General features: G+C 36.7%; 1 protein-coding gene across 1 annotated transcript in view; it reads right to left on the minus strand.

Moving 5' to 3' along the window:
- Positions 1 to 26,463, minus strand: part of LOC131847512 (dystrophin, isoforms A/C/F/G/H-like) — an 80,261-nt gene that overhangs the window by 28,602 nt on the left and 25,196 nt on the right. Inside the window, exons 3-4 of the mRNA XM_059197093.1 lie at positions 1,180 to 1,241; positions 434 to 526 (exon numbers count right to left, since the gene is read on the minus strand). Coding sequence (XP_059053076.1) covers positions 434 to 526; positions 1,180 to 1,241 — 155 coding nt within the window. The remainder of the gene's footprint in view (positions 1 to 433; positions 527 to 1,179; positions 1,242 to 26,463) is intronic.

The raw sequence follows: 26,463 nt of genomic DNA on the forward strand, positions 1-26,463 counted from the left end.
ATTCGTCCGCATCACACATACTCAATATACATTCTATCTTTTTAAATTATTGCCAATGTGTTATTCTGATGTATAAACAATATTACTGTAAAGTTTTATCAAAATCCGTTCAGTAGTTTTTGCATGAAAGAGTAATAAACAAACATCCATAGCGGGGCACTAGTGGAGGATGATAAGATGAACATGAGGTCAGGTCAGTTAGCACATCGTGGTAAATTTGCCATGAATTTATCACCACAGTTTCCAGTGGGAACCGCGTAGGTAGGTCACCTGACATTGTCATTGCTAGCAATGAGGTCTAGTCCACATTAGTAACAATCCCCTTTCCCCTGGCCCCTCAGTAGTTTTAGCCCAGGGCCCTACAAAGTCACAATCCGCCCCTGCTAGGAAGTATTGATGGTACACTTGTTCAGAGTAGGTATGGTGTACTAACATATTGCTGCGCGGTGAGTATCTCGAGCAGCGACAGCAGCACCTCGCCGTCGCGCAGGTCCACGAACAGGTCGCCCACCAGCTGCTTGTCGTTCTGGAACACGACACCATATTTACAGCCCTGCACTAGTTATATGGTCTGTAGAACTTATATATAATCTCATTTTTTCATTACATTTGCTATTTGTCCACAATGGTCTGACTGCGATGTATTTAGTATAGATTTGTTTAAAATACTAAAATTACAATATATATTATTAATACATGTTGCCGTGGTGGATAACCTGACATAATACATTGCTAGCAATATGATCATAAGTCCACATTACTAAATAATAAATAGTTCCTTGATTTCGGAACCATTGCACTCATATATTACATGCTATAATATAATGTAGTATATATAACTCAAAGGTGACTGACATAGTGATCTATCAACGCACAGCCCAAACCACTGGACGGATCGGGCTGAAATTTGGCATGCAAATAGATGTTATGACGTAGGCATCCGCTAAGAAAGGATTTTGATTAATTCTACCCCCAAGAGGATAAAATAGGGGATGAAACTTTACATGAAACTTTGTCTATTTTAAACTGATCGGGCTGAGACTTTGCATGCATTAAGCTACTATGACGTAGGCATCGCCTAAGAAAGGATTTTTATAAATTCCACCACTAAAAAGATAAATTAACGCGAGAGAAGCCGCGGGCAAAAGTTAGTGTAGTATATAATGTATTTATACATACCTTCACTAATTGTGAGTTTATCCATTTTGCAAACGTTTTCTTTTGGACATCCTCCCTTTCGTCTGTAACAAGATAAAATTACAATTAAGCATATATTTATGAAATTAAATGAAATGAAATGAAACGAAACAAAATGAAATAATTTATTTACGTAGTATATGTACAGTAAATATGATGTAAATATTGCTGATCAATAATGTTTCATTAACATTATTGATCAGCAATATTTACCAAATGGGCATGCAAATTATATATGTGAAAGTGTTCGTTTTACTCAAATATTCTACCAAATGTATGGTTGGTATTAGTTAATAAAATAGCTACAAATACTTAGTGAGGACGATTGGTAATTGAAACAAAATTCATAATGTTTCCACAAGAATAACTTCTTTTGTAAAATAAGTATAATAAATCACTGAATTTCACGACACTTAATCTCAGATGCGCAACATGACCATATTTTGGACAGTTGAAGAGCAAGAGACAAGAGAACGCGCATGTGACACCCCATGTGTTTCAGGCGTCCATAGGCTACCGTAACCGTCTACCATCAGATGGGCCGTATGCTTGTTTGTCACCTACGTGGTATAAAAAAAATCTCACTTTCACTCTCGTCACAATCGACATGTGTGGTCGAATTGAATAATGTCTCCCACGCCTTCAACAAACTTATCATTACAAAAGCATATTTTATATAAAAATATATAAATTCAGTTTACAAATTAACGTGTTCTTTAATATTATTCTCAATTAATATAAATACTGTACGTATGTCAGTTAGCAATGGATATTCGTTGAAAACTGTCACAGCGCACCGAGCAAACAAACGGGCTCGGCTGATTCGCTCCACCAATTTTTATGTACATCTCTGTTACATCTTGCAGTATTTGAAACGTGACCTTCGATTAATTCTTCGGCAGCTTTGTTTATGAAACGCAATGAACGTTATGAACAAAACCGTAGAGCGAAACATGTTCAGCGCAGTTTACTATGTTAATTAGTATTGTTACTACTCAATCTAGGTGATATTAAAATCGTGACTCAGCCGACAGTATCTGCAGCTCGCAATCATCATCCGCTTCTTCCTTATCCCATTTATTTTGACAACCTCGGTGGTCTAGTGGTTCAGCACACCGCTTTACTATTCGATGGTCGTGGGTTCGATTCCTCGCACGGTACAAACATTTGTATTCATGAGTATGATTGTTTGTATCGGTCTGGGTGTTTTCTATGTATAATATGTATGTATTTACATTAAAAAAAAAAAATATATCTATGTATTTGTATCAGTTATCTAGTACCCATAACACAAGCTTTAGCTAGCTTAATTTGGGTCTAGATGGCGCTGTGTGAAATGTCCTGAGATTATTATTGTTATTGTTATTTGTGGTCTGCGTAATATGTTTTTCTCTTCCATTCATCGCTAATCGCAGTCATTTCGTAATTTACTTCCTTTCATACCACATCATCTTTCACACAGTCCATCCATCTCTTTTTCGGTCTTCCTCTACCCTTACAACCGTCCACATTCATATGTACCACCTTCTTTAGGATATGATCTTCATTCCTACGACAGACGATTACTCTTCAACCTCTCCGACACCGGCGCCACTTTCATACTTCCTATAATGTATTAATTCTTTATTACACCAACACATCCATTATCAACATTCGCATTTTAGTTGCATGCAGTCGTCTCTCATCCTTTGCCTTTACGTTGTTGTCTATAGCAATTAGCATGCGACTTGCTCTATTTATTAATTTTTAACTCGAAAGACGAGAAATATAATGCTACAGTAATAATGTTCAAGATCTGCGTATATATTTTACTAGCTTTTGCCTGCTGCTTCGCTCGCGTTAATTTATCTCCTTAGGGGTGGAATTTATCAAAATCCTTTCATAGGGGATGCCTACGTCATAGTAGCTTTATGAGTGCAAAGTCTCAGCCCGATCGGTTTAAAATTGACAAAGTTACATACAAATTTTCATCCCCTATTTTATCCCCTTGAGGGTAGAATTAATCGAAATCTTTCCTTAGCAGCCTACGTCATAACATCTACTTGCATGCCAAATTTCAGCCTGATCCGTCCAGTGGTTTGGGCTGTGCGTTGATAGATCACTACGTTAATCACCTTTGAGTTATATATATTTTACTTGACCTACTATGTATGGTATGGTATAACAATGTAGTATTCTTGATGTAGAGTCATATCAAATCATATCGCATCTCGCGTCCTTTGCCACTTTCCTTTTTGTTTAGTGTAAGCATGCTAAAAGCATGACCATGAGAGTGCTCTACTCGTTGCTCAACTGAATTCACAAATAATTTTACACTCGTATCTAGATTGTTTGAGAAGCTTTGTTTCTTTGCGCTAAACATATCTATACAAATAAATAAAATTGGAGTGTCTGTTTGTAATATTGAAATAACAGTTTTTTACTACATGCATATGAATATAAATACAATACATACACCAACATGATATTTTTTACAATTTTTTGTCTGTCTGTGTGTTTGTTCAGGCTAATCTTTGAAATGGCTGGACCGATTTTGACGGGACTTTTATTGGCAGGTAGCTGATGTAATAATGGGTAACTTAGGCTACTTATATTTTAGAAAAATAAAGTGTACAACTAGTGTGATATATAAATCTATACTGCACACTCATACAAATAGTCGTATCGTCAGTAAAATATAAAATGACTATAACGGAATGAGTTAATGAGTTATTTATACATATAAATATAGACATGATATTTACATTCACACGATTTAAGATGAACTACGCCGTGTTGTGATATATTTGTATAAATATTATGTCACTCGTACACAATATTATAAAGGTCAATGAAGATTAGGGTTGCCAACATTAAAATAATAAAGTATAAACTTGTATGGAATAAAACAAAAAATCATATTTCACGTTTTTATAGCTAACAATTTTTCGTTATCTTTAAATGTAGCTTGTTTGACAATCAACAGTTAAATTTAAATAAATAAACAATTCGTTTTTAATCTTCAATTATAAACAAAACCAGATCATTTTTGTACAATTCCTTAGATAATGAGTGACATCTGTGAACTGTGACAAATGTCACAACTCACAATTGACATCTAACATTTCGTTCAGTAATTATAACTCGTTAAGTACCCATAATGAATATTTTGTTTTACGCATCACAGTGAAGGTTGAAGATAAAGTATTTTAGCATACTTTATGTTAAAGTATAAAGTATAACAAAAATAAAGTAGGATACGTTATTATAAAGTGTGGTTGGCAACCCTAATTAAGATATATGTATTGGGACAAGGTCGCCGCGGCAGTTTCGTACATCATTAACAATCAACGACAAACATAGCAGTGATTTTATGGAAAACCTTACGTTTGCGATGTTATCTGCCGGGCTATACAGTACTATACACTATCTTAATATAGATAAACGCAGTGTACAGACAGACATATAGATTAATGTTCCATTGATGTGGACATGGACAGGTGTTTGTAATTTCAAATTAACAGCTTTTCATTAAATTCTCAACGACCTCGGTGGTCTAGTGGTCTAGCACACCGCTTTACGTCCGATGGTCGCGGGTTCGATTCCTCGCACGGTATAAACACTTGTATTCATGAGTATGATTGTTTGTATTGGTTCGGGTGTTTTCTATGTATAATATGTATGTATTTACGAAAAAAAAATATCTATGTACTTGTATCAGTTATCTAGTACCCATAACACAAGCTTTAGATAGCTTAACTTGGGACTAGATGGCGCTGTGTGAATTGTCCTGAGATTATTATTATTATTATTAGATTCATATGAAAGTGTATGCGGTACTTACATAAAAAAATAATTCTCAAAGTTTTATTAGTCTCTCACCTCTAGATTATGGTGTACATAATCGGATCCACGAAGTATATGTAGACATAACACGAGACTAAATACGAGTATATATAACATAGAGGTGACTGACGTAGTGATCTATCAACGCACAGCCCAAACCACTGGACGGATCGGGCTGAAATATGGCATGCAGGTAGATGTTATGACGTAGGCATCCGCTAAGAAAGGATTTTGATTAATTCTACCCCCAAGGGGATAAAATAGGGGATGAAAGTTTGTATGAAACTTTGTCAATTTTAAATCGATCGGGCTGAGACTTTGTATGCATAAAGCTACTATGACGTAGGCATCCCCTAAGAAAGGATTTTGATAAATTCCACCCATTCGAATTGAAGAATTGAAGAAGAATACAAACAAATAAAATTGAAGCATCTGTTTGTAATATCAAGTTAACAGCTTTTCATTAAACGTATATCATATACGATATTTACATAATAAAATATCTGTCGGTGTAAAATATCGGTCTGTGCTTAACCCCTAAACGGCTAGACCGATTTTGTCGGGACATTCATTCGCAGATAGTTAGTATGAGAAGAAGGAACTTAACTACTTTTATTTTAGAATTTATTTCCACGCTGACAAACTCAGACTCAAAATAAGAGGTATTTATCGATAACAAATACAGTAATTCTACTGAAAACATAAAAAATAACAACTTTCCTGTAGAGCGTAATGTGAATGTATGTAATCTAGCAGTGTAGAGTCTAGACACTGGCGTACACACATGTAGCTATGCGTCATACATGTTAAATACAATTAGTGCAATTGATATGCCATTCATACACATACATACATACACTACTTTGTATGAATGTTGTGTATTTGTAAAGTAATTGGTACAGAACTATAATCACATGAACACTTTTACAAACGGAAAGTAACAACATGTTATTAGGAAAGGCTCATAGTTTGTAGCTTTGTGTTTACTTAGTAACTTAGAGAGTCCATTTATTTACAAAAATCCAGGTGACCCGGCTAATGTTGTTTTGCCAAATAAAATAAACAATAGGGTTGATGGTATAAGTGTGAAAATTTAGAGTTCTATGTATTTTCTAATGGCGAATTACAAGTAATTAAAAAATAAATTAAAAAGTATTATTCAATAATAAATTTTTGGTGTGGACCACACATATCATGTAGGAGTATAATATATAATAGTTTATTCCTTATATTTTGATTTTTATGTTACGTATTCAATTCATTATAAAAATGTATTCGACTGAAGGACTTGTATCCACGGTCATGAATAAAGCATTATTAAAAAAAAGGAGTATGAAAAATACTTCACATCCTATTCTCAGACCTACTAAACTCTTAGACATTCTAAATATACACAAAAAAATCATAAAATCGATCAAGCTGTTTCGGAAGACTTTGTCACCAATAGTTTTTTCTTTTATTGACTTTATTCTATACTATGAAAAGATATCTGTATGAATGTACCGATATTAATAATAATAATAATAATAATCTCAGTACAATTCACACAGCGCCATCTAGACCCAAGTTAAACTAGCTAAAAAGCTTGTGTTATGGATACTAGATAACTGATAATTATACATGGCTTTTTTTTGTCAATACATATAATACATAGAAAACAGCCAGACCGATACAAACAATTATACTCATGAATACAAATGTTTGTGCCGTGCGAGGAATCGAACCTGCGACCATCGGTCGTAAAGCAGCGTCGAAATTATTAAAATCTTTCTACAGGGTTCCACTGAAAATCAGCGTCTGGGCATTACAGCCCAGACACAAGGCTGAGTGGAAACATATTTGGTCGCAGCTGTATTTTTAAAATAATTACTTATAATTTTTGTAGCTTTGTATGCGCCAAATAAATATATTTTTCTTTCTTTTTTTTTCTATATATCACAATATCTTGATATTACAAGGTACTTTTAAAGTGGTGATATATTTTTAGAACTAGGTGCCGTAGTATACTCTAATTACCCTATACATACAAATTTACAACATTCACACTTCTAATATTATCTGTAGTTATTATGTTTGTTGGTGCATTCCACAACTAGTAAATTGCGTACCTCCTCGAGTATAGTAGTACATATCTATTGGGTGTGATTGCGCGTGCGCAGTTCATATTGAGTAATTGTATCATAAACATGCGCTGTAGTGGACACGCGGCCAGTAAACAGCCGTTGATGTCTATTCGCCGGTCAATAGCCACAGCGCAGTTCGGGGCGCGTATATTCGTCACCTCTTCATTATTTACGACCGGGATAAATTGATACAACACATATACCGGGTCAATAACTCTGCGAAGCCTGTGAAGATACCAGGCTTCTGCGCTTCTGGGAGAAGCTTGGCTGGCTACGTTAGTAGTATCGGCTCTACACGCACAACGGTTTCACCACCGTACCACCCGCCAGAAACTGAAATACCATCCTGATCATCTGGATGAATGGCGGTCTTCCACCGTGCGGTTTTCTAGAAACTTTTTGCCCCGCACAACCACATTATGGAATCACCTTCCAGCAATGGTATTTCCGAACCGATACGATATTGAAACCTTCAAGAAAAGAGCTTATTCCTTTTTAAAAGGCCGACAACGTACTTGCAATTCCCCTGGTGTTGCGGGTGCTCATGGGCGGCGGTAATCACTTACCATCAGGTGAGCCGCATGCTCGTTTGTCCCCTGTGTTATAAAAAAAAAAAAACGGTCCAAATGAGAAGCTAATTGCGAAAAATGGAGTCCACATTACATTATACCGGGTCAACCTTTTTTTTTTTTAACGTCAGGAAAATCTTCATAGAGGCCCACCGGCTTAGGTGCCTAATGGATTCATACCGGCCAAAAACCTGACGATTATTCCTCCTCGAACATGTCGCCGTAGCCATGGGATCGCATATGCATTCTCCAAGACCACCGGCACGGTTCCCATCGAAGGGACCTTTCATCTAGGCGTGCAGAGAATAGCCTCCGCACCCTAATGCCACCCTGGTGAGCTTGGGATCGCCATATAGCGGGCCAACCTATTACAAGTCACGTTGACCTCCACGCGATTCCCTCTGGAAACCATCTTAACAGATTCCTGGTAAATCTGTCAGGATGGGCTAACTGACCTCATGTTTATCTTATCATTCTCCACTGGTACTCCAGCGTTAACTGTTAGCGCAGACGGGTGCACCATTCCATGACCATTCACTCAAAAAAATTTCTATTAAAAAATTCAGGGTGGGCATTGCACGTGACACCCTGGTTTTTCGGACGTCCATAGGCTACGGTAACCGTTTACCATACGATATCATTTCAAAATTCAAAAATAATTTATTCATGTAGGACATTTTAGCCGCTTATGAATATCAAATTTTTGCACTATAATTATATTTTTTTCCCTACCGTCCAATTCGATATATAGATCCAATTGAGAAGAACTAGCAAGAAACTCAATTGAATTACTTTTTTTTTAAAGCCAGTTTATTTACAATGTATATTTATATAGGTGTCTATGTCTAACATTAAATGAAAATCCCGTGCATGAACTTATGGTGTATACATTTATCATTTGCTGAGGGTCTATTTTATTTACATTATAATTACTACCGACCCCACATTGGTGACCCCACATTGGTGACCTACCGACCGGAACAAATACAACATAATGGAACAACAAATCGGGTATGTACCAAACGATATTAACAATTCCGGAGCAGACACATTTCGAATTGGCGTGAAAGTACCACCTTTCTGGCCCGAAGAGCCAGCCGTATGGTTCGCTCAGATCGAAGGACAATTCACATTGTCAAACATTATAGCCGATACCACAAAATTTTATTACGTGGTCAGTCAACTCGATCACCAGTATGCAGCAGAGGTGAAAGATATAATTGTTTCACCACCACCTACGGATAAATACGAAAAACTAAAATCCGAACTTATAAAACGACTTACCACATCAAAGGAGCGTAGAATTAAGCAATTATTGATGCACGAAGAGCTCGGAGACAGAAAGCCTTCACAATTCTTGCGTCACCTGAAAAGTCTCGCTGGACAAGCAGTAAGTGAAGATCTTTTGCGTACTATCTGGTCCAGTCGCTTACCCGCTAACCTTCAGGCTATCGTCGCTTTGCAAAAGGATAGCACACTTGAAGCCACCGCCGACTTGGTTGATCATGTACACGATATCGCACCACCTACCATCGCACAGGTAACGTCAACCGTACCGGAATCCGCGTTCAACACCATGTGCCAGCGAGTAGAGGAGTTAACTAGCCAAGTACAAGCCTTAGTACTAAAGCAACAAGATCAGTCTCGTTCCAGATCGAGAGGCAGACCTTACTATGGTGGACGTACTAATTCAAGATCCCGCTCCCGATCTAAATCACAAACCAACGATGTATGCTGGTATCATAGAACCTTCGGAGCTGCAGCAAGACGATGTACTACTCCCTGCACATACAAGTCGGAAAACTGCACAGGCAGCCAGTAGTGGCGGCAAATGACTGCCTAGTATGCAACGGCCGCCTCTTCGTCACTGACAGGAAAACCAAGGTCCAGTTCCTAGTAGACACAGGCTCTGACTTATGCGTATTCCCAAAATCAGCGACCAGAGGACCACGACCTAAAACCAGGTATGAATTGTTCGCAGCTAATAATACAGTCATAGCAACATATGGTTATCTCCAACTGCACCTTGATTTTGGCCTCAGAAGAGATTTCAATTGGAGATTCATCGTGGCCGACGTTACCAAGCCGATAATAGGAGTCGATTTTTTAAGTCACTACAATTTATTAATCGACTGCCGCAACCATCGACTTATAGACGGACTCACCACTCTCTCCATTTCAACCCCTCATTGCCAAGATACATCACAGGAAACAATTACAATTAAAGCAGTTACAGGAGATTCACCATTTCACGATTTGCTGCGCCAGTATCCTGAAATCACACGACCTGCCGGTGCACCAACCCAACCGAAGCATAACACGCAACATCACATCCGAACCACTCCCGGACCTCCAGTTGCATCTCAGCCTCGCCGATTAGCACCCGACCGACTGCTCATAGCTAAAAAAGAATTTGAAGATATGTTACAGAATGGAACTGCACGGCGATCCGAGAGTTCCTGGTCATCACCTCTTCATCTTGCACCCAAAAAAGATGATGGCTGGCGTCCTTGCGGAGATTATAGAGCACTCAACGCACGGACGATACCTGACAGGTATCCAATCAGACACCTCCAAGACTTCAGTTACCACATATCAGGTTCGCAAATACTGTCAAAAATTGACTTAATAAAAGCCTACAACCAAATTCCCGTAAATGAAGCCGATATTCCAAAGACCGCCATCACCACACCCTTCGGGTTATTCGAATTCCCGTTTATGACTTTCGGTTTAAGAAATGCAGCCCAAACATTTCAACGATTTATCGATGAAGTGCTACAGGGACTCGAATTTGTATTCGGATATTTGGACGACATACTTATCTTCTCCAGAAGTCAGGAAGAGCATCTTCAACACCTTAGAATCCTGTTCGAAAGATTCAAAGCTTACGGCGTACTAATCAATACAGGAAAGTGCGTCTGGGGCGTTAGTGAGCTAACATTTTTAGGATACCACGTTTCCATATACGGTACTCGCCCACTTCCAGAGAAGATCACAGCAATTCAAAGTTATCCACTACCTAAAACCGCCAAGGAATTGAGGAGATTCCTAGGAATGCTGAATTACTACAGACGATTTATTCCTAATGCAGCACAAATACAAGGAGACCTCAATTCAAAACTCGCAGGAAATATCAAAGGTTCAACTCCTATCAATGTCACCGAAGACTACGAAGCCGCATTCAACAAATGTAAGTCCAGTCTTTCTCAGGCTACGCTCTTGTCACATCCAGATGTTCAAGCCGAATTAGCCTTATTTACTGATGCATCTGATGAAGCTATTGGCGCCGTTCTTCAACAAAGACAGAACAATGTATGGACTCCATTGGGATTCTTTTCACGCAAACTGTCATCATCGCAAAAGAAGTACAGTCCTTACGATCGTGAACTTCTAGCCATATATGAAGGAATAAGATACTTCAGATTCATGCTAGAGACTCGAAATTTCGTCATATTCACTGATCACAAACCCATCACCTTTGCATTCAAAACAAAACGAGATAAATGTTCACCTCGTCAATTCAGATATTTAGACTTCATATCTCAATTTACAACAGATTTACGTCACATTGCTGGTAGCGACAACGTTGTAGCCGATGCACTTTCTCGCCTAGAAGAAATCGGGCATGAGATAAATTATGATGATCTCGCACGCGATCAGGCTCAAGACCCTGAACTGCAAGATCTTCTCAGAAAAGGATCAGCACTAGATTTAAGACAGACCGATGAGAATGTGTACTGTGACCACTCAACGGCATATCATCGACCATACTTGACACCATCATTCCGTCGACAAGCATTCGAGAACATGCACAATTTAAGTCACCCCGGAGCAGCAGCAACAGCCAAACTAATTGCACAGAAATATGTATGGCCTGGTATACGACGTGACTGCAAATCATGGGCTCAACAATGCACAGATTGCCAACGCAGCAAAGTCACACGTCATTCATTCTCACCTTTCACTACATTTCTCATACCATCCGAACGCTTTTCTCATGTTCATCTCGACATAATTGGCCCTTTGCCACATTCTTCTGGTTACAGGTACTGCCTCACCGCCATCGACAGGTTTACACGTTGGCCTGAAGCTTACCCACTGGTGGACATTACCGCAGAATCATGTGCAAACGCCTTCATTTCCGGCTGGATTGCCCGCTTTGGTTGCCCGCACTCCATAACCACGGACCGGGGGCAACAGTTTCAGTCAAACCTCTTCCAGCGTATTTCACAACTGGTCGGTGCTCAACACAATTCCACCACTGCTTATCATCCGCAGTGCAACGGCATAGTAGAGCGACTACACCGCCAACTCAAGGCAGCGATTATGTGCCATAATAATCCACAGTGGACCAAAGTACTGCCACTGGTTTTATTGGGTATCCGCAGCGCCTGGAAGGAAGACCTGAAATCTTCAGCAGCTGAACTTGTCTACGGCGAGACACTCCGATTGCCTGGCGAGTTCTTCACTCCAGCTGCTAACACCACATCCGATCCCACGGATTTCGTCGCTCGCTTGCGCAGACATATGGCCAAGCTTACACCAACTCCTGCATCGTGTCACAGTAAGCCAACATTTTACCTTCCAAAAGATCTCTCCAGTGCAGAATATGTATTCTTACGCAGAGGTCCTATCAAGAAAGCTCTCGAACCACCCTATACGGGGCCGCATAGAGTTATCTCAAGAGAAGCTAAGACGTACAAGATCGACGTTCAAGGCAAGGACCTTACCGTCACCATAGATCGGTTGAAACCAGCTTATATGGCACGCAGCGACAACGACTCCAGTCCGCACTCTACGTCAACGCAACAGCGATCACAACCCGCACCTGAGAGACCACGTACTACACGCAGCGGCAGGACAGTTCACTTCCCGGACTACTATCGCCCGTGACACGGTCTCGGCAAGGGAGTGTTATGGTGTACTGTATATATTTGTATTATAATCATTTCATATCATTACCTCTTTTCATGACAACTGGCCGCTTACAGACAAGACAGACACGTTCCATATTTTCACCTATAAAATATTCTCACGTCATCCGTCACTCGCTACATACAACTATAATTGAAATAATATTTTCTAGTATCGATTTATATAATTTTCCTTAATATACATTTTATCATTTGCTGAGGGTCTATTTTATTTACATTATAATTACTACCGACCCCACAAACTCAAGTAATCGTTTAGTGAGTAATAGGCTTTGCTCAGTAAATATGATTTAACAGATGTTTTTAATTTATTTAAGGGTAATTCCAGTATATCCTTTGCTATCTTATTGTAAATTTTTGTACCTATTCCCATAAAAGAGCAAGTTTGTCTTTAAATCTAGTATTAATATTATGAATATTGCTGTTTTCACGAACAATTTCGCACCTTTTTAGTTGCATTAATTATTGTTTAATCTAAATCTACCTTCCTAGCTCTAAGTTTTATCTTCTGTTTTGCACTGATCGTGCTTTTTGTGTAGTTTCACCTTAAAAAAGGTACATACATTTCCGTCGAGAGGTGACCGACGCGGAGTCTCGCGGCCACCCCCGCACTTTTTAAGATATCAAACACTGCACACGTGGGCGCCTCACTATTCCTCTACTGTTATCTAATAAAAGGGAAAGTTACATCTTGGGTGCCACATGGTATGTAAGTAGGCAAGACTACATTGTACAAGCCTCCACATACCTCAAAATTAAAAAAAAAAATTCAAAATATCTTTATTCATGTAGGTCTATTCCAGACTCTTATGATATGTCAAATCTACCATCAGTTCGGAATAATTTCGAGATGAGAACTGACAAGAAACTCAGCTCGTATTCTTTTCAAATAAATGTTGTACATGTTTACAATAATACAGATTAATTTTTAAATTTAAAGTTTGGAGAATAGCGACCACCAGCATATGCTATTGCAAAAGCAAATAGTCTGATCAGTGTTCGTAACCCAAAACGACCAGTCCCCACAAGCAGCACCCGTTCACGAGTATGACGGTTGAGACCTCATCTGATGACACGTAAGTCATTACCACAGAATACCGATTTCAATCTACAACAAATACTGTATTGTTTTATGAGAGTGCCGGCGTCCTACTTTCTCGTCTCATCGTTCAAGAATGATAAAAAGTTTACAGTTTGTCTGTAAATGCCACTGAATTATATATTTTCCAGTTATTTTGATAAAAACCATAACAACTGAAATTATGTTTAAATATTTATCTGCAAGCAATATCATTTTTGATTAAAACCAAAATACTGAAATAATTATGATGAAATCTCTATCTCCAAGCAATATCCATTCAAAGAAATAATAATAAAAATAGAAATAAATCTTGATTGTAATAAACTAAACTAAAGAATTTTTGAATAGTCATATTCTTAGAAGATTTAAAAAATCATTTTTTCCATGTATCTGTATAATAAAATTCTGGGGTAACAAACATAAAAAAGTCGGTTAAAAACATAGTAATATCATAAACCAAAAACCAATATAAACACTCGACACGCCTAATTATCTATACATATAAATAAAATTGGAGCCTCTGTTTGAATTATTGAAATAACTGTTTTTTACTACATGCATATGAATATAAATACGGTACATACACCAAAATAGCATTTTTTTAAATTTTTGTGTGTCTGTTCTTCCGGATAATCTCTGAAATGGCTGGACTGATTTTCACGGGACTTTTATTGGCAGGTAGCTGATGTAATAAGGAGTAACTTAAGCTACTTATGCTATAGATGTTATTGGTTACGGAAGATCGGCATTTCTCTTCCGCGTACATACAGAGGCAGTGGATGCGAGCAGCGCAGAACCGATCGTCGTCGTGAAGATCTTTGGTGGAGGCCTTTGTTCAGCAGTGATGATGTATATAGCTATGGATGAGCTGTGGCCATGTTGTTACCGTTATTAATCACTTTACCTACACATTTTATATATCACTGTTCCCTATCACGTTTATCTACTCCGTTATCGTCATGTTATATAATATTGATTATCTCTAATATTACTGGCGCTGCAGATACCAAATAAATGACTTATCTAATCGGCGCAGGTACCAGGTACTGGTACCTATTGTACTGTACATTTACCAAAGGACTCATAGTAGCGTCAAAGAACTAGTGTGTACATGACCACGTGTGGACGCCAGTCACTGTATATGAAGGACTAGCTGTATCCGCTTTGTCCACGTGGAATTTAACATTATTTATCTAATATAAAAGATATTTTCTAATACAAAAGTACCCTAATTCATTTATTTATTTATATAACTTCAATGCACAAAATACCAATATAAAAGTACATATGGCGGACTTAACGCCTTACGCCATTTTCTACCAGTCAACCGCAGGTTGTGCAGAGAAACTGTAGGCGGTGCAAATGTAATCAATAAAAAAAATAATACCTATGTCATAAATAATATATATTTACTAAAAGTAAGTACATGTAAACATACATATACAAATACATACAATATATATAAAGCTATAGATAAATATGAATAAAATACATACCTAAACCAAATGTACCATACACATACCATATAACATACTTAAGAGTCTGACAATGAAATAGCACCAGCAGATAGGACGTAATTTATTCCTTATTACATCAGTTACTTGACAAAAAAAGTCCCGTCAAAATCGGTTCGAGCAAGGGTGGGCTTGTCTCTAAAAGAGATCTCTTCCAGCCAACCTAACTGACAGAGAGGGTAGGTAGCGCGCAATGATAGTGTTCGAGTTTAAAAACCAAACTTTGTATAACGTATACAAAGTTATGAGAGGAAAATGGGATGGATCCGATCATGCGCAAGATTCCGAAGCGATCGCGCGGTTGGCGTCAACTATTTCCAGTAAGTAATTTCTCTTCATTAGACGGCAGCCGGCGAGCGGCGCATACCACGCACCACGCACCACGCACCACCAACCAACCCCTAACTATAATAATTATTATATGTGTAAAATAAACGCACGGGTGGGTGATTGTGCATGCAACTGATATTGTGATACTATTGTATACACAAAGCCTTGCTTTCTATCTACACATATAAATAAAATTGGAGTGTCTGTTTGTATAGTAATATTGAAATTACCGTTTTTTACGCATGTAGCATATGAATGTAAATACGGTACATATCTTACAATTTTTGTCTGTCTGTTTGTTCCGGCTAATCGCTGATAAAGCTGGACCGATTTTGACGGGATTTTTTTTGACAAGTAGTTGTTATAATAAGGACTAATTTAGGCTACTTTTATTTTATAAAAATAAAGTTAAATTCCCGGACGAAGTCGCGGGAATAGCTAGTTTATGAATAAGCTTTTACATCGCATAACAGACTATCAATTTATGCGAGAGAAACCGCGGGCACAGCTATTTAATTGCTATATTAATAGATATTAATGAACATTTGGCAGCGGGGGCAGCTGATGTAATATAAACAAAAAAACAGAGGGTGTCACCCCAATCCGGCCCTTACGTTTTCTGGCCGTAGTGTTTATGAATATCTTAAGTGACAGTCAGTAAAAGTAGCAGCAGCAGGCCAAAGGGAGCAATCAATTAGTGATTAAATAGGGTATATTAAGGTTTTCTTAAGGGCCAGCAACGTGCACGTGACACCCCTGGTGTTTCAGGCGTCCATATGCTACGGTAACCGTTTACCATCAGATGGGCCGTATGCTTGTTTGCCACCTTAAAAACTTTAATAATAGTTACTATACCCACTCTAAACACTGAGCAAAAAAACTATTAATACAAAAGACTTGACGTTCAACATTAATAAATGTTTTTGGATTTTGTAGTATTGGCAATTATTGCACGCCGACAACGCCACGTGACAGCCAGTACAATAAGGTTTTTACGATCGGAATATTTAACAGCAGAATGTTAACTACTGTCACATGTAAGGAAGTGCGTAGACAGGATCACTGACTGATATTCATATGATTATAATGCGGAAGCTCGATAGCCCGAGAGTGAGTACGCGCGACAGTTACCACAGCCCGTCCGGAGTCCGGACACACGAATACAGCGAAACCGTAAGGATATGAGCATATACCGTATGCATAACAAGCAGCGCCACACGTTTGTATGCACGGTGGTCCCTCGACAGGCTACACCCGCTGGATTGCTGGAAATTCAAATACAAATTCAAAAATATCTTTATTCATGTAGGTCTATTACAGACTCTTATGATATGTCAAATGTACCGTCAGTTCGGAATGATTTCGAGATGAAAACTGATAAGAAACTCAGCTCGTATTCTTTTCAAATAAATGTTGTACACGTTTACAATAATACACAGTCATTAAAATTCAAATTTGGGAGAATAGAGTGACCATCAGCATATGCTATTGCAAAAGCAAATAGTCTAATCAGTGTTCGCAACCTGAACAGACCAGGTTGTTCTGAAAAATGTGTTTTGGTTGAAAGGAGAGATAAGGTAGTGAATTTTCAGGATACGGTGGTATGAAATATTAGTTTTCCGGTGTGCATCACAGGATGACGTGATGTGAAATGATGATGTGATGTGTCACCACGTGTCACACATAAATATTTACTATCTGGTGTGCCGCCAGATTTAAAGCCCATCCAACTACATACAAAATCAACAATTTATAAAATAGATCGACTTAAAAATGCACCTCCGTAGTCCACAAGAGGTTATGAGGTCCGTCATACTAGTGAACGGGTGCTGCTTGTGGGGACTGGTCTGTTCAGGTTGCGAACACTGATTAGATTTTTTGTTTTTTTCAATAGCATATTATTATTCTCCCATATTTGAATTTTAATGACTGTGTATTATTGTAAACATGTACAACATTTATTTTAAAAGAATACGAGCTGAGTTTCTTATCAGTTCTCATCTCGAAATCATTCCGAACTGACGGTAGATTTGACATATCATAAGAGTCTGTAATAGACCTACATGAATAAAGTTATTTTGAATTTGAATTTATATAATTGAAAATGCCACAAGTTACTCTTATTATTATAACACAAAACAGATAAGTTATAATCCTATTTGCATAGACCGCTCAGACCGTGACGTCGTGTTCTAGTGCCCCCTACCTCGACTTAAACCGAAAGGTCGCAAGATCGAATCTGACAGACACTAAAAAACTGTGTGTAAAAAATTCTCGGATGATGGAAACAATAATAAACCAACTTAATCCGAGAGACGGGAGCAGGTCTGTCATTATATTTGGATTTCAATGTATCCAGCGAAACGTGCCCCAGCAGTCGATCATCTCCCGTCCCCCCTTCGATTGATCCCATGTTAAATTTAAACGAAGATCGAAATTACGACAGCCTGAGCCGCGTCGAAAGTATCTTCACAAGTTCTTCGAGGGCTTGGAATGCCCACTGCGGCCTATCGTTCGGTGAAACTATAAAGGCCGGCTCAGGCCAACAACATTAGAGTAGAAAAAAAACTGAAATGTAAACACGTCATGCACTATGCTTTCATAACTACGTTTACAGAGACAGACATTTTTTGACGTTGACGTTTTTTTACAGAGTTCCCGACAACCCCATCTGAAGGTGGCACGTTTACCAGATGACTATTATTATTTTTACTAGCTGCATCACACGGTACTGACCGTACACATATATGGTATACTAGCTGTACCCGCAACTTCGTCCGCGGTGAATTTAACTTTATTTTTCTAAAATAAAAGTAGCCTAAGTTACTCCTTATTACATCAGCTACCAGCCAAAAAAAAGTCCTGTTAAATTCGGTCCGCCCATTTCCGAGATTAGCCGGAACAAACAGACAGACAGACAGACAAAAATTGTAAAAAATGTTATTTTGGTGTATGTACTGTATTTATATTCATTTGCATGTAGTAAAAACGGATATTTCAATATTCCAAACAGACACTCCAATTTTTGTATAAAAGGTGGTCCATTAATTAGAGTTTTCCCATCCAATCGATACCCCGTCCAATTTAAATGGGGATCGATATTACGACGGCCCAAGCCGAGGTTCGAACCCCTAGCGGTGTCCTCAGACTAAAGTCGTATCCGTCAGGCGGGAGTTGGTGTTCGCTCCATAACTCCTTCCGCGGGTTTGTCCTGTGAAGCTGTAAAGGCCAACTGCGGCCAACAGCATTAGAGTAATCCGAAAAAAAAGAGTCGTATGCAGATCATACTGTCTGTACGTCAAATGTCAAGCAGTGATCGAGTAATATGTTTACAAAATTTCACATAAAAAACTATACTTGTAGATCTAAAAATAACGGTGAATTTAATCGTTTGGGGGTTTATAACCGAAGCCGGCGCTCGTTACAACAATTAGCCACTCAATGAATGTAATAGACCAAGTGGAGTGACATCATTGACAGTAGCCACGCGGAAGTTTTTATTATTAACTGTTAATTAACTGCCATCACTCATAGTGAAAACTATACTTTTTGAACACTATTCTAATATTAACGTTGCTTATTGCCCTTACATCTAAATATATATAACTCAAAGATGACTGACGTAGTGATCTGTCAACGCACAGCCCAGACCACTGGACGAATCGGGCTGAAATTTGGCATGCAGATGCATGTAGATGTTATGACGTAGGCATCCGCTAAGAAAGGATTTTGATTAATTCTACCCCCAAGGGAATAAAATAGGGGATGAAACATTGTATGAAACTTTATCAATTTTAAACCGATCGGGCTGAGACTTTGCATGCATAAAGCTACTATGACGTAAGCGTCCCCTAAGAAAGGGTTTTGATAAATTCCAGTCCTAAGAGGATAAAATAACGCGAGCGAAGTCGCGGGCAAAAGCCAGTAATCTACACACCTAAAATGGCGGGGTGCAGGTGTAAAATACTCTTTTCGAATTAAATTGAATCAGCGTCTGACATTGACAGGGAAGTTATCCACACGCTTAATCTTAAGCAGTCCCGGACAATGAGGTCTCAGAGGAGCCGCCTCCCGCGTACACTTCGATTGTGGACTGAACTACCTGCCGAGGTTTCCTCGAGAGACTACAGCATGGAGTATTTAAAGAAGGGTATATTAAGGTTTCTTAAGAGTCGGCAACGCGCACGTGATACCCATGGTGTTACAGGCGTCCATAAGCTACGGTAACCGTTTACCATCAGATGGGCCGTATGCTAGTTTTTTTTTATTGATGATAATGGACTGCGCTAATGGTCTACGTTGGCGGGTCATCAATGGAGGATGAGGTCAAGTCAGTTAGCCCATCGTGACAAATTCACCAAGAATTTATCACGATGGTTTCCAGAGGGTACCGCGTGGGGGTCAACCTGACATGGTAATAAACGGTTGCTAGTTAACCACGTATGTAGTATAAAAAATATCTATCATGTTAACTATCGTGTGACGCACCATTAATTAAAAATGGTAAAGTCAATAATCATGTAACCTGAAACGGAACGACAGAGGCCAGAGCCAAAGTAATCTATGTGACATTGACAAGTGGATGACGTATGATTGAACGTAAGCAGCGGGAGTTTTGGAGCGAAAAAGTTGGAGTGTATATATTATTATAAAAACAAATAAGAAATAGGTAATTGTGAATATTGTAGGCATTGAGGTATTTCTCTCCCTGACTAACCGGTATTACGCCTAAGTCGTCAGGATACTAGTGATTATAAAAGTTCAGAAGCGGTACCAATCCCGCCTACAAATTCGACTGTAAGGTAATTCTGACTAGAAGTTGTGGTAAGTGAATTTACGTTAATAACACGCATACATTTAAACGCAGTATCTCACTTGTTTTATTGAACTTTTGGATGAATTGCTTTCTACATATTAAATAGATTTAGTATGTACGATAACTTGCGAGAGTAATGACATGACATGTAGCACGATATTGAGGTATACAATATACCTAAGAAAGAAGTATTATGAATACATTAAGTATAAAACAACATGGATAGCTAATTAGTTTAAAATACAGAGTAACTATTGTTATGTTATTAATGCCTATGATAGAGTATGATAGGATATCAACAGATTAGAAACAGTTACATTAACTATGTTGACATACAGGTTGAACATGAGAACACATACCATGTTATACATATAAACAGTGTAATGGTATTGCTGAGTTTGTTGCTAATTCACAGTAAATTAGTCAAACTTACTGTTCAGTTTTGTGTGTTTGTTCTACGTGAATTGAATTGAAGAATTGTTATTATTTCTTTACATAGGTACACATATACGTTTGATGATCCCATTTCAGATAAATGACAATCACAGGCATAGTCCAGGTATATGTCTTGATTGTGGTTATAGTCCCAAATTGAGATACTGTCATATATATATATTATATTGGTTGATACTTTGATATGTGTTTATTAATGAATTAATAAAGCATATTAATATAGATAGACACAGTATATTGTTGACATAAACTAATACAAGCTACATAACATGTTATATTTCATAATATTACATATTAAAGACATTTTAGATGCTATCTCATGATTAGCTGTGAAGCTCTCAGTGAAAATAGTACTTAACTCTGATAGTACAATTATTATATTTATTTCTTGCTGTGTTTTGAATTTTATAAATGTATATATATATATATATATAGCAATGGCTAACAATTGGTAGTAAACTCCAATGTTAAAAACCGAATAACTGTAAACTATTATTATTAATAGTTCCTTATTTAATTATTAATTAGTATAAAATCCAATTGAGATCTATTAGGATCCTCAAGGTTATCATAATCATATGATATTGATTATTAATGTGTTGAAAAAGCACCTAGAGATGATATCCAATTCCTCAAAGGTGTCATATTATGCTGGAATTATATATTATACGTATGCTCATATTGAATGTATTATATGTTTGAGCAATTGGTTCACTTCTTTGATGCTTCTCTTGAAATTCATTAGAATGGCCCTTAGCAGCCATTGTTGATCAATAAAGGTACTTAAAGGTCCTGTACAGGTACCTGTAGCTATGTACATTTGTCATTTGAGACAATGTTTAGTAAGTGATTGTTGGAATTTATAAGCACCCAATTAATATGTGACATGTTAGAAAGTGATAGATTACAGGTAAGACTATTCTTACATGGTTCAGTTTTGTAAACTATGAAGTTGTCTTTTAACCTAAAGAAAAGCTTTTGGTAAAGCCAGAAATTAATGTTGTTGGCTCTTGATTGTATTATTGATTGTACAAGAAACCTCTTGAATTTTCTAAACAATACTTGAGCAACAAGTTTGTCTTTAAATTTACTATTAGTGTTATGAATATGAATAAAAGTTTTTGGAAATAAGTTAATATTTGTGTACATACAGAATGTTTGGATATATATATTGAGTCGCAACAGTGAGAGTATTTGCCTTTTGATGAGTTATAACTCTCCATACAGTAAATTGCACAAAATGTGAATATGTACAACATAAGACAATTGTTATCACAATAATGAAAATAGACTATTGTAATATATTGCAATGTATTGCTATATTGTCCAATCTTGTGTACTGCATAAGCTAATGAACTGAAGATTTGCTGCAAGGATCTGAGCTTAAGTTATCCATTGAGTTTTATTATTTAGTGTCATTTGTAGAATGACAGTACTATGAAACTATAAAGTGGACAGATTCATTGTTAAATCTATATTGGAATTGAAATGTCAACCAAGGAGGAAATCATAATTGTTTAAATTCAAATTGTATTATATATTTGTGAAGTACAGATAATAAAAAAATATATAGAATATATTATTGAATATTAATATAAATAAATGTATATCAGAAGATGATAATAACTGATTTAAAGCATTCATGAGTTAATAATGAACTCATCTTGAAGTTAGGACATGGATTGTGTCAAACAGTGTGGTCTAGAATTGTGAAATTTGGATAATAAACTTTATAATTCAGATATTATGGCAGGAAAATGGAAATAAATGAGTGCATAGCACTCTTTTGTAGTATATAGGTATGGACAGATGGGAGAGAATTAAGTGAATACATGTAAACTGTGATATGGTGAAATAGAGGAGAAAGGAAAAATTGGATACTATTTTTAAATGGTTTATGTAACTTACCTTTTATGTATTTGTATACTACAGGATTATAAAATATTTTATGATTTGACTAATGAAGTTTCTGTATATAAATTAGTTATTATTAAATGGTTTATGTAACTTACCTTTTATGTATTTGTATACTACAGGATTATAAAATATTTTATGATTTGACTAATGAAGTTTCTGTATATTAATTAGTTATTATTAAATAGTCTCTGTGGGAGGCAATGTTAAGATATTCAAAGTACATAAGCTTTAAAATTATTATAGAGGAAAATTATGAGACACAGACAGACAAGATTGTTAGGAAAGTAAAGAGATATGGATATTCTAGAAAACTTTGCTGATGACCTTGGTAATGTGGTTATTAATAGGCTGCATAACTTTCCATGCATGGAAATTCGTTCCCATTCTATACGACCGTTATATATTTATGAGAATTCCTGATTGTTGGTGTTTTATGCTATGCCTTATAAGCATGTGGTATGTTTTATTTAATATAACTTTGTTACCAAAGAGGATGAGACTGAAGTTAGTCAGTTTTATGAAGATAGCACTCCTATACTGTGCCACACTTCCAATTATCTTCTGTGAATCTACTGTACTGTAGAGGACAGTGCATGGCGATTTCGATATAGCTATGACAGGAATATATAAAAAAAAAAAAAAGAAGAATAGGAAAAATCCTCAATATCTTGTGAACACAAGTTAATCACTGCAAATGTAACTTAGATTGAAAGTGAGATGTTGGTATCTGTTGGGATGAACAGTGATTCACAAGCACAGTATCAGTATAATTTATAGAAGAAAAAAATATATAAATAGCAATGATTCAAAAGAAGATTGTATCATATGTACAGGTATAAATACATATAGTAATGCCTATTTAACATTTAAATAGTATTGTGATTGATTGGATTGTATGACGCCATATAATGAAATGAAAAATTTATAAGTCAAGAGACCAGTGATAGCCAAAAAGAATATATATATACATATAAGAAAATGGCAGAGACGACAGACAAAAGAAAAGTAGGACAGCAGAAAAAAAAAGATAAGCAGATGACATAAGAAAAAAAAAAAAGGAAACAGCAGGAAAAGACTGGATGCAAACTTCCATAGGGAGAGACGTGGATAGTCAGTATGGACGAGCTGCTTTATGAATATGGATACTGGCGTAATTTATAACATTTTTATATGGTTTACTGATGGATAATAAACTACTTTATGAATAGCATATATGTAGAATGAAAAATAAATACTGCATGGTCTAAGTTGTAAGTTTTACATGTTATAGAGAAGTATTTGTTGAGAATATGTTGCGAGCTGAGCCATTGTTCTTTAATTATAATGGTATTATAGTGAATACAAATTTAAGAAGCACAGGTAGTTAAAAAAAAAAAAATTGTTTGTTGTTAAATGTATGAGCATTAAAGTTTTGAAAAGTGTACATGGGTATACTAGATTTAAGTCGAAAGGATCCTATTGAACCTATAACTGTTTTAAGAGACCTTTATATCCAATGCAAATAAAATGAGAGAGAATATAAGTAGTGGAAGTAAGGCTATATCTGTAAATTTAATCCCAGGAATATATAAGAAAAGTTACTAGAGGATATAAATGAAAGTTAAGATATAAGAAAGTTAAATATTGTTAAGGATTACAGTTTACAGTTATAAATTACTGTTGTAGATGGTTTTGCCAATTTTATTAATTTCTAATTAACCTTTGTTAAATCTTGAGATATTGTATCTATTAAGATTTTAATTGATTAAAAAAAAAAAAGAAAGAGAATAATCGAAGCGTATAATGCTAAATTAACGAGCATGTAAGAATTGTTGGTATACATGTTGACTCAATTGACTTGAATATGAGATTGGATGTGTTGTATTTAGACAATTGTAACTTTTGACATAATTGTTGAGTTGAAGTAAAATAAAAGTGTTAACTAAGGCTTTTAATAGTGAACTCATCGACATATAAGAATTGATGTTGTCACTTGCATAGCATACGAGAACGGATGTATTAAATAAGTGAGGGCGTTTTAATGTTGAATTGTACAAAATTACAGGTGTAGAGATATTGGAAGTTTATAATAATAACGGTGATGTTGTTTTCAAATATTTGGTTGATATTCATCAGATAAATAAGATTGAATTAAATTTAAAGCGTTGTCTTTGACGACGACGGAAGTTAAAATTTTTATAAGTAATGATCAACGCAATCAAATGCTGGGCATTTGATTCCATAGATTAGTCTGAGCACCTATGTGCACTTGTATGTGTGGCTGAACGCCCTTTGGAGAAATCGGATTGACTATTGTACTAACTAAATAGTTTAAATTGAAATTAATTCTTTCAGAACTGATTTTATGTGTCTTGAATTTAAATATAACTAATGGCTTGATAACATAGTCTGCTAGTAAGCAGAAAGTTACAGCCGCAATACGCAGAATATTTTAGAAAATGTGTTGTAATTAATGGGAAATTAGAAGAGGTGCTAATTTATAGAACCCAGACACCGTATCCAGACACTTTAGAAATATTATGAATAAAGCGCTCGAGGTGTACAAGATAGTTACACTGCAAGATTGTAGTAAGGACGATCACAAGGTAAAATTTGATACACCTCGATGGAAAATAGTCGGTAAATATACGCGGTGAAGAGTTGTACATGAACGAATAGATCTGAAAGATTAAGGAATGCTAGTGATACAATGATGAGTTACAATCGATGACAAGCTGAATTATGAGCAAAATGGCTAATAGAACGGGCGGTTGATATGACAATGAAAAATGATTTGCAATACTTCGATGAAATTATGAGATTAATATAATAATCATATGACTATGAATACGATTTATGGATTTTAAGGTAAATGATGGTGATTTAGATTTGATGATATACTGATGAGATGATTGCGCTGATGCGGCTGATGGTTCCGTATACGTTAGTTCACGGAGAAAATGGGGATCCGCGTGTGCTCAATGCGACGTACAACGAACGACTCGCTTTTTGTTGATGCTACTCAAGATTTGGTAGATAATAATAGGAGTAGGGTATGTGGTAGAAATATATTGCAAGTCGTTCAGAAATTGATAGATATATATCAACCAGATATATAATTCGAATTTGGTACATAATTAAATTGAATTAACTTATGATTAAATGTTATAAAGTCCTTTAAAGCGTTGGAGAAATAGTAAAATGGAACCAGGAAATCCAGTTCTTAAAGAAATGTAATAGAATAAAAAGTAATAGTAAAATTTGATGGGAGTGCATATAACCCATAGTTGAGTTGCAATGTAGAGCACTTGAGGCTGAAGTAAAAATAGCATAGTACCATAAAGAATATGACTAGTTGGAGGCCGTAACTCCTTGCGTGCGCAAGCAGTGAATGCCTCATTGAGAAAATGATCAGTTGTTAAATATTTGATGTGTTTCAGTTGGAGGCCGTAGTTCCTTGTGGCGGCAAGCGGTGGCTGAGTCTAATGAGAATCTGACCAGTTTGAGGCCGTAGCTCCTTGTGTGGGCAAGCGGTGGCTGAGTCTAATGAGAATTTGACCAGTTTGAGGCCGTAGCTCCTTGTGCGGGCAAGCGGTGGCTGAGTCTAATAAAATCCAGATCTGTTGAGACCGTAGCTCATAGTGGGCAAGCGGTGGCATTTTTTTTAATGTTTTGTTTTAACAGGTATTTCACTAATTAGCTAGGCAGCCGTGTTTGCAGAGATG

This window comes from Achroia grisella, unplaced genomic scaffold (assembly GCF_030625045.1).
Source record: "Achroia grisella isolate CSIRO2021 unplaced genomic scaffold, CSIRO_AGI_Agris_v1 utg537, whole genome shotgun sequence".
NCBI classification, from domain to species: domain Eukaryota; kingdom Metazoa; phylum Arthropoda; class Insecta; order Lepidoptera; family Pyralidae; genus Achroia; species Achroia grisella.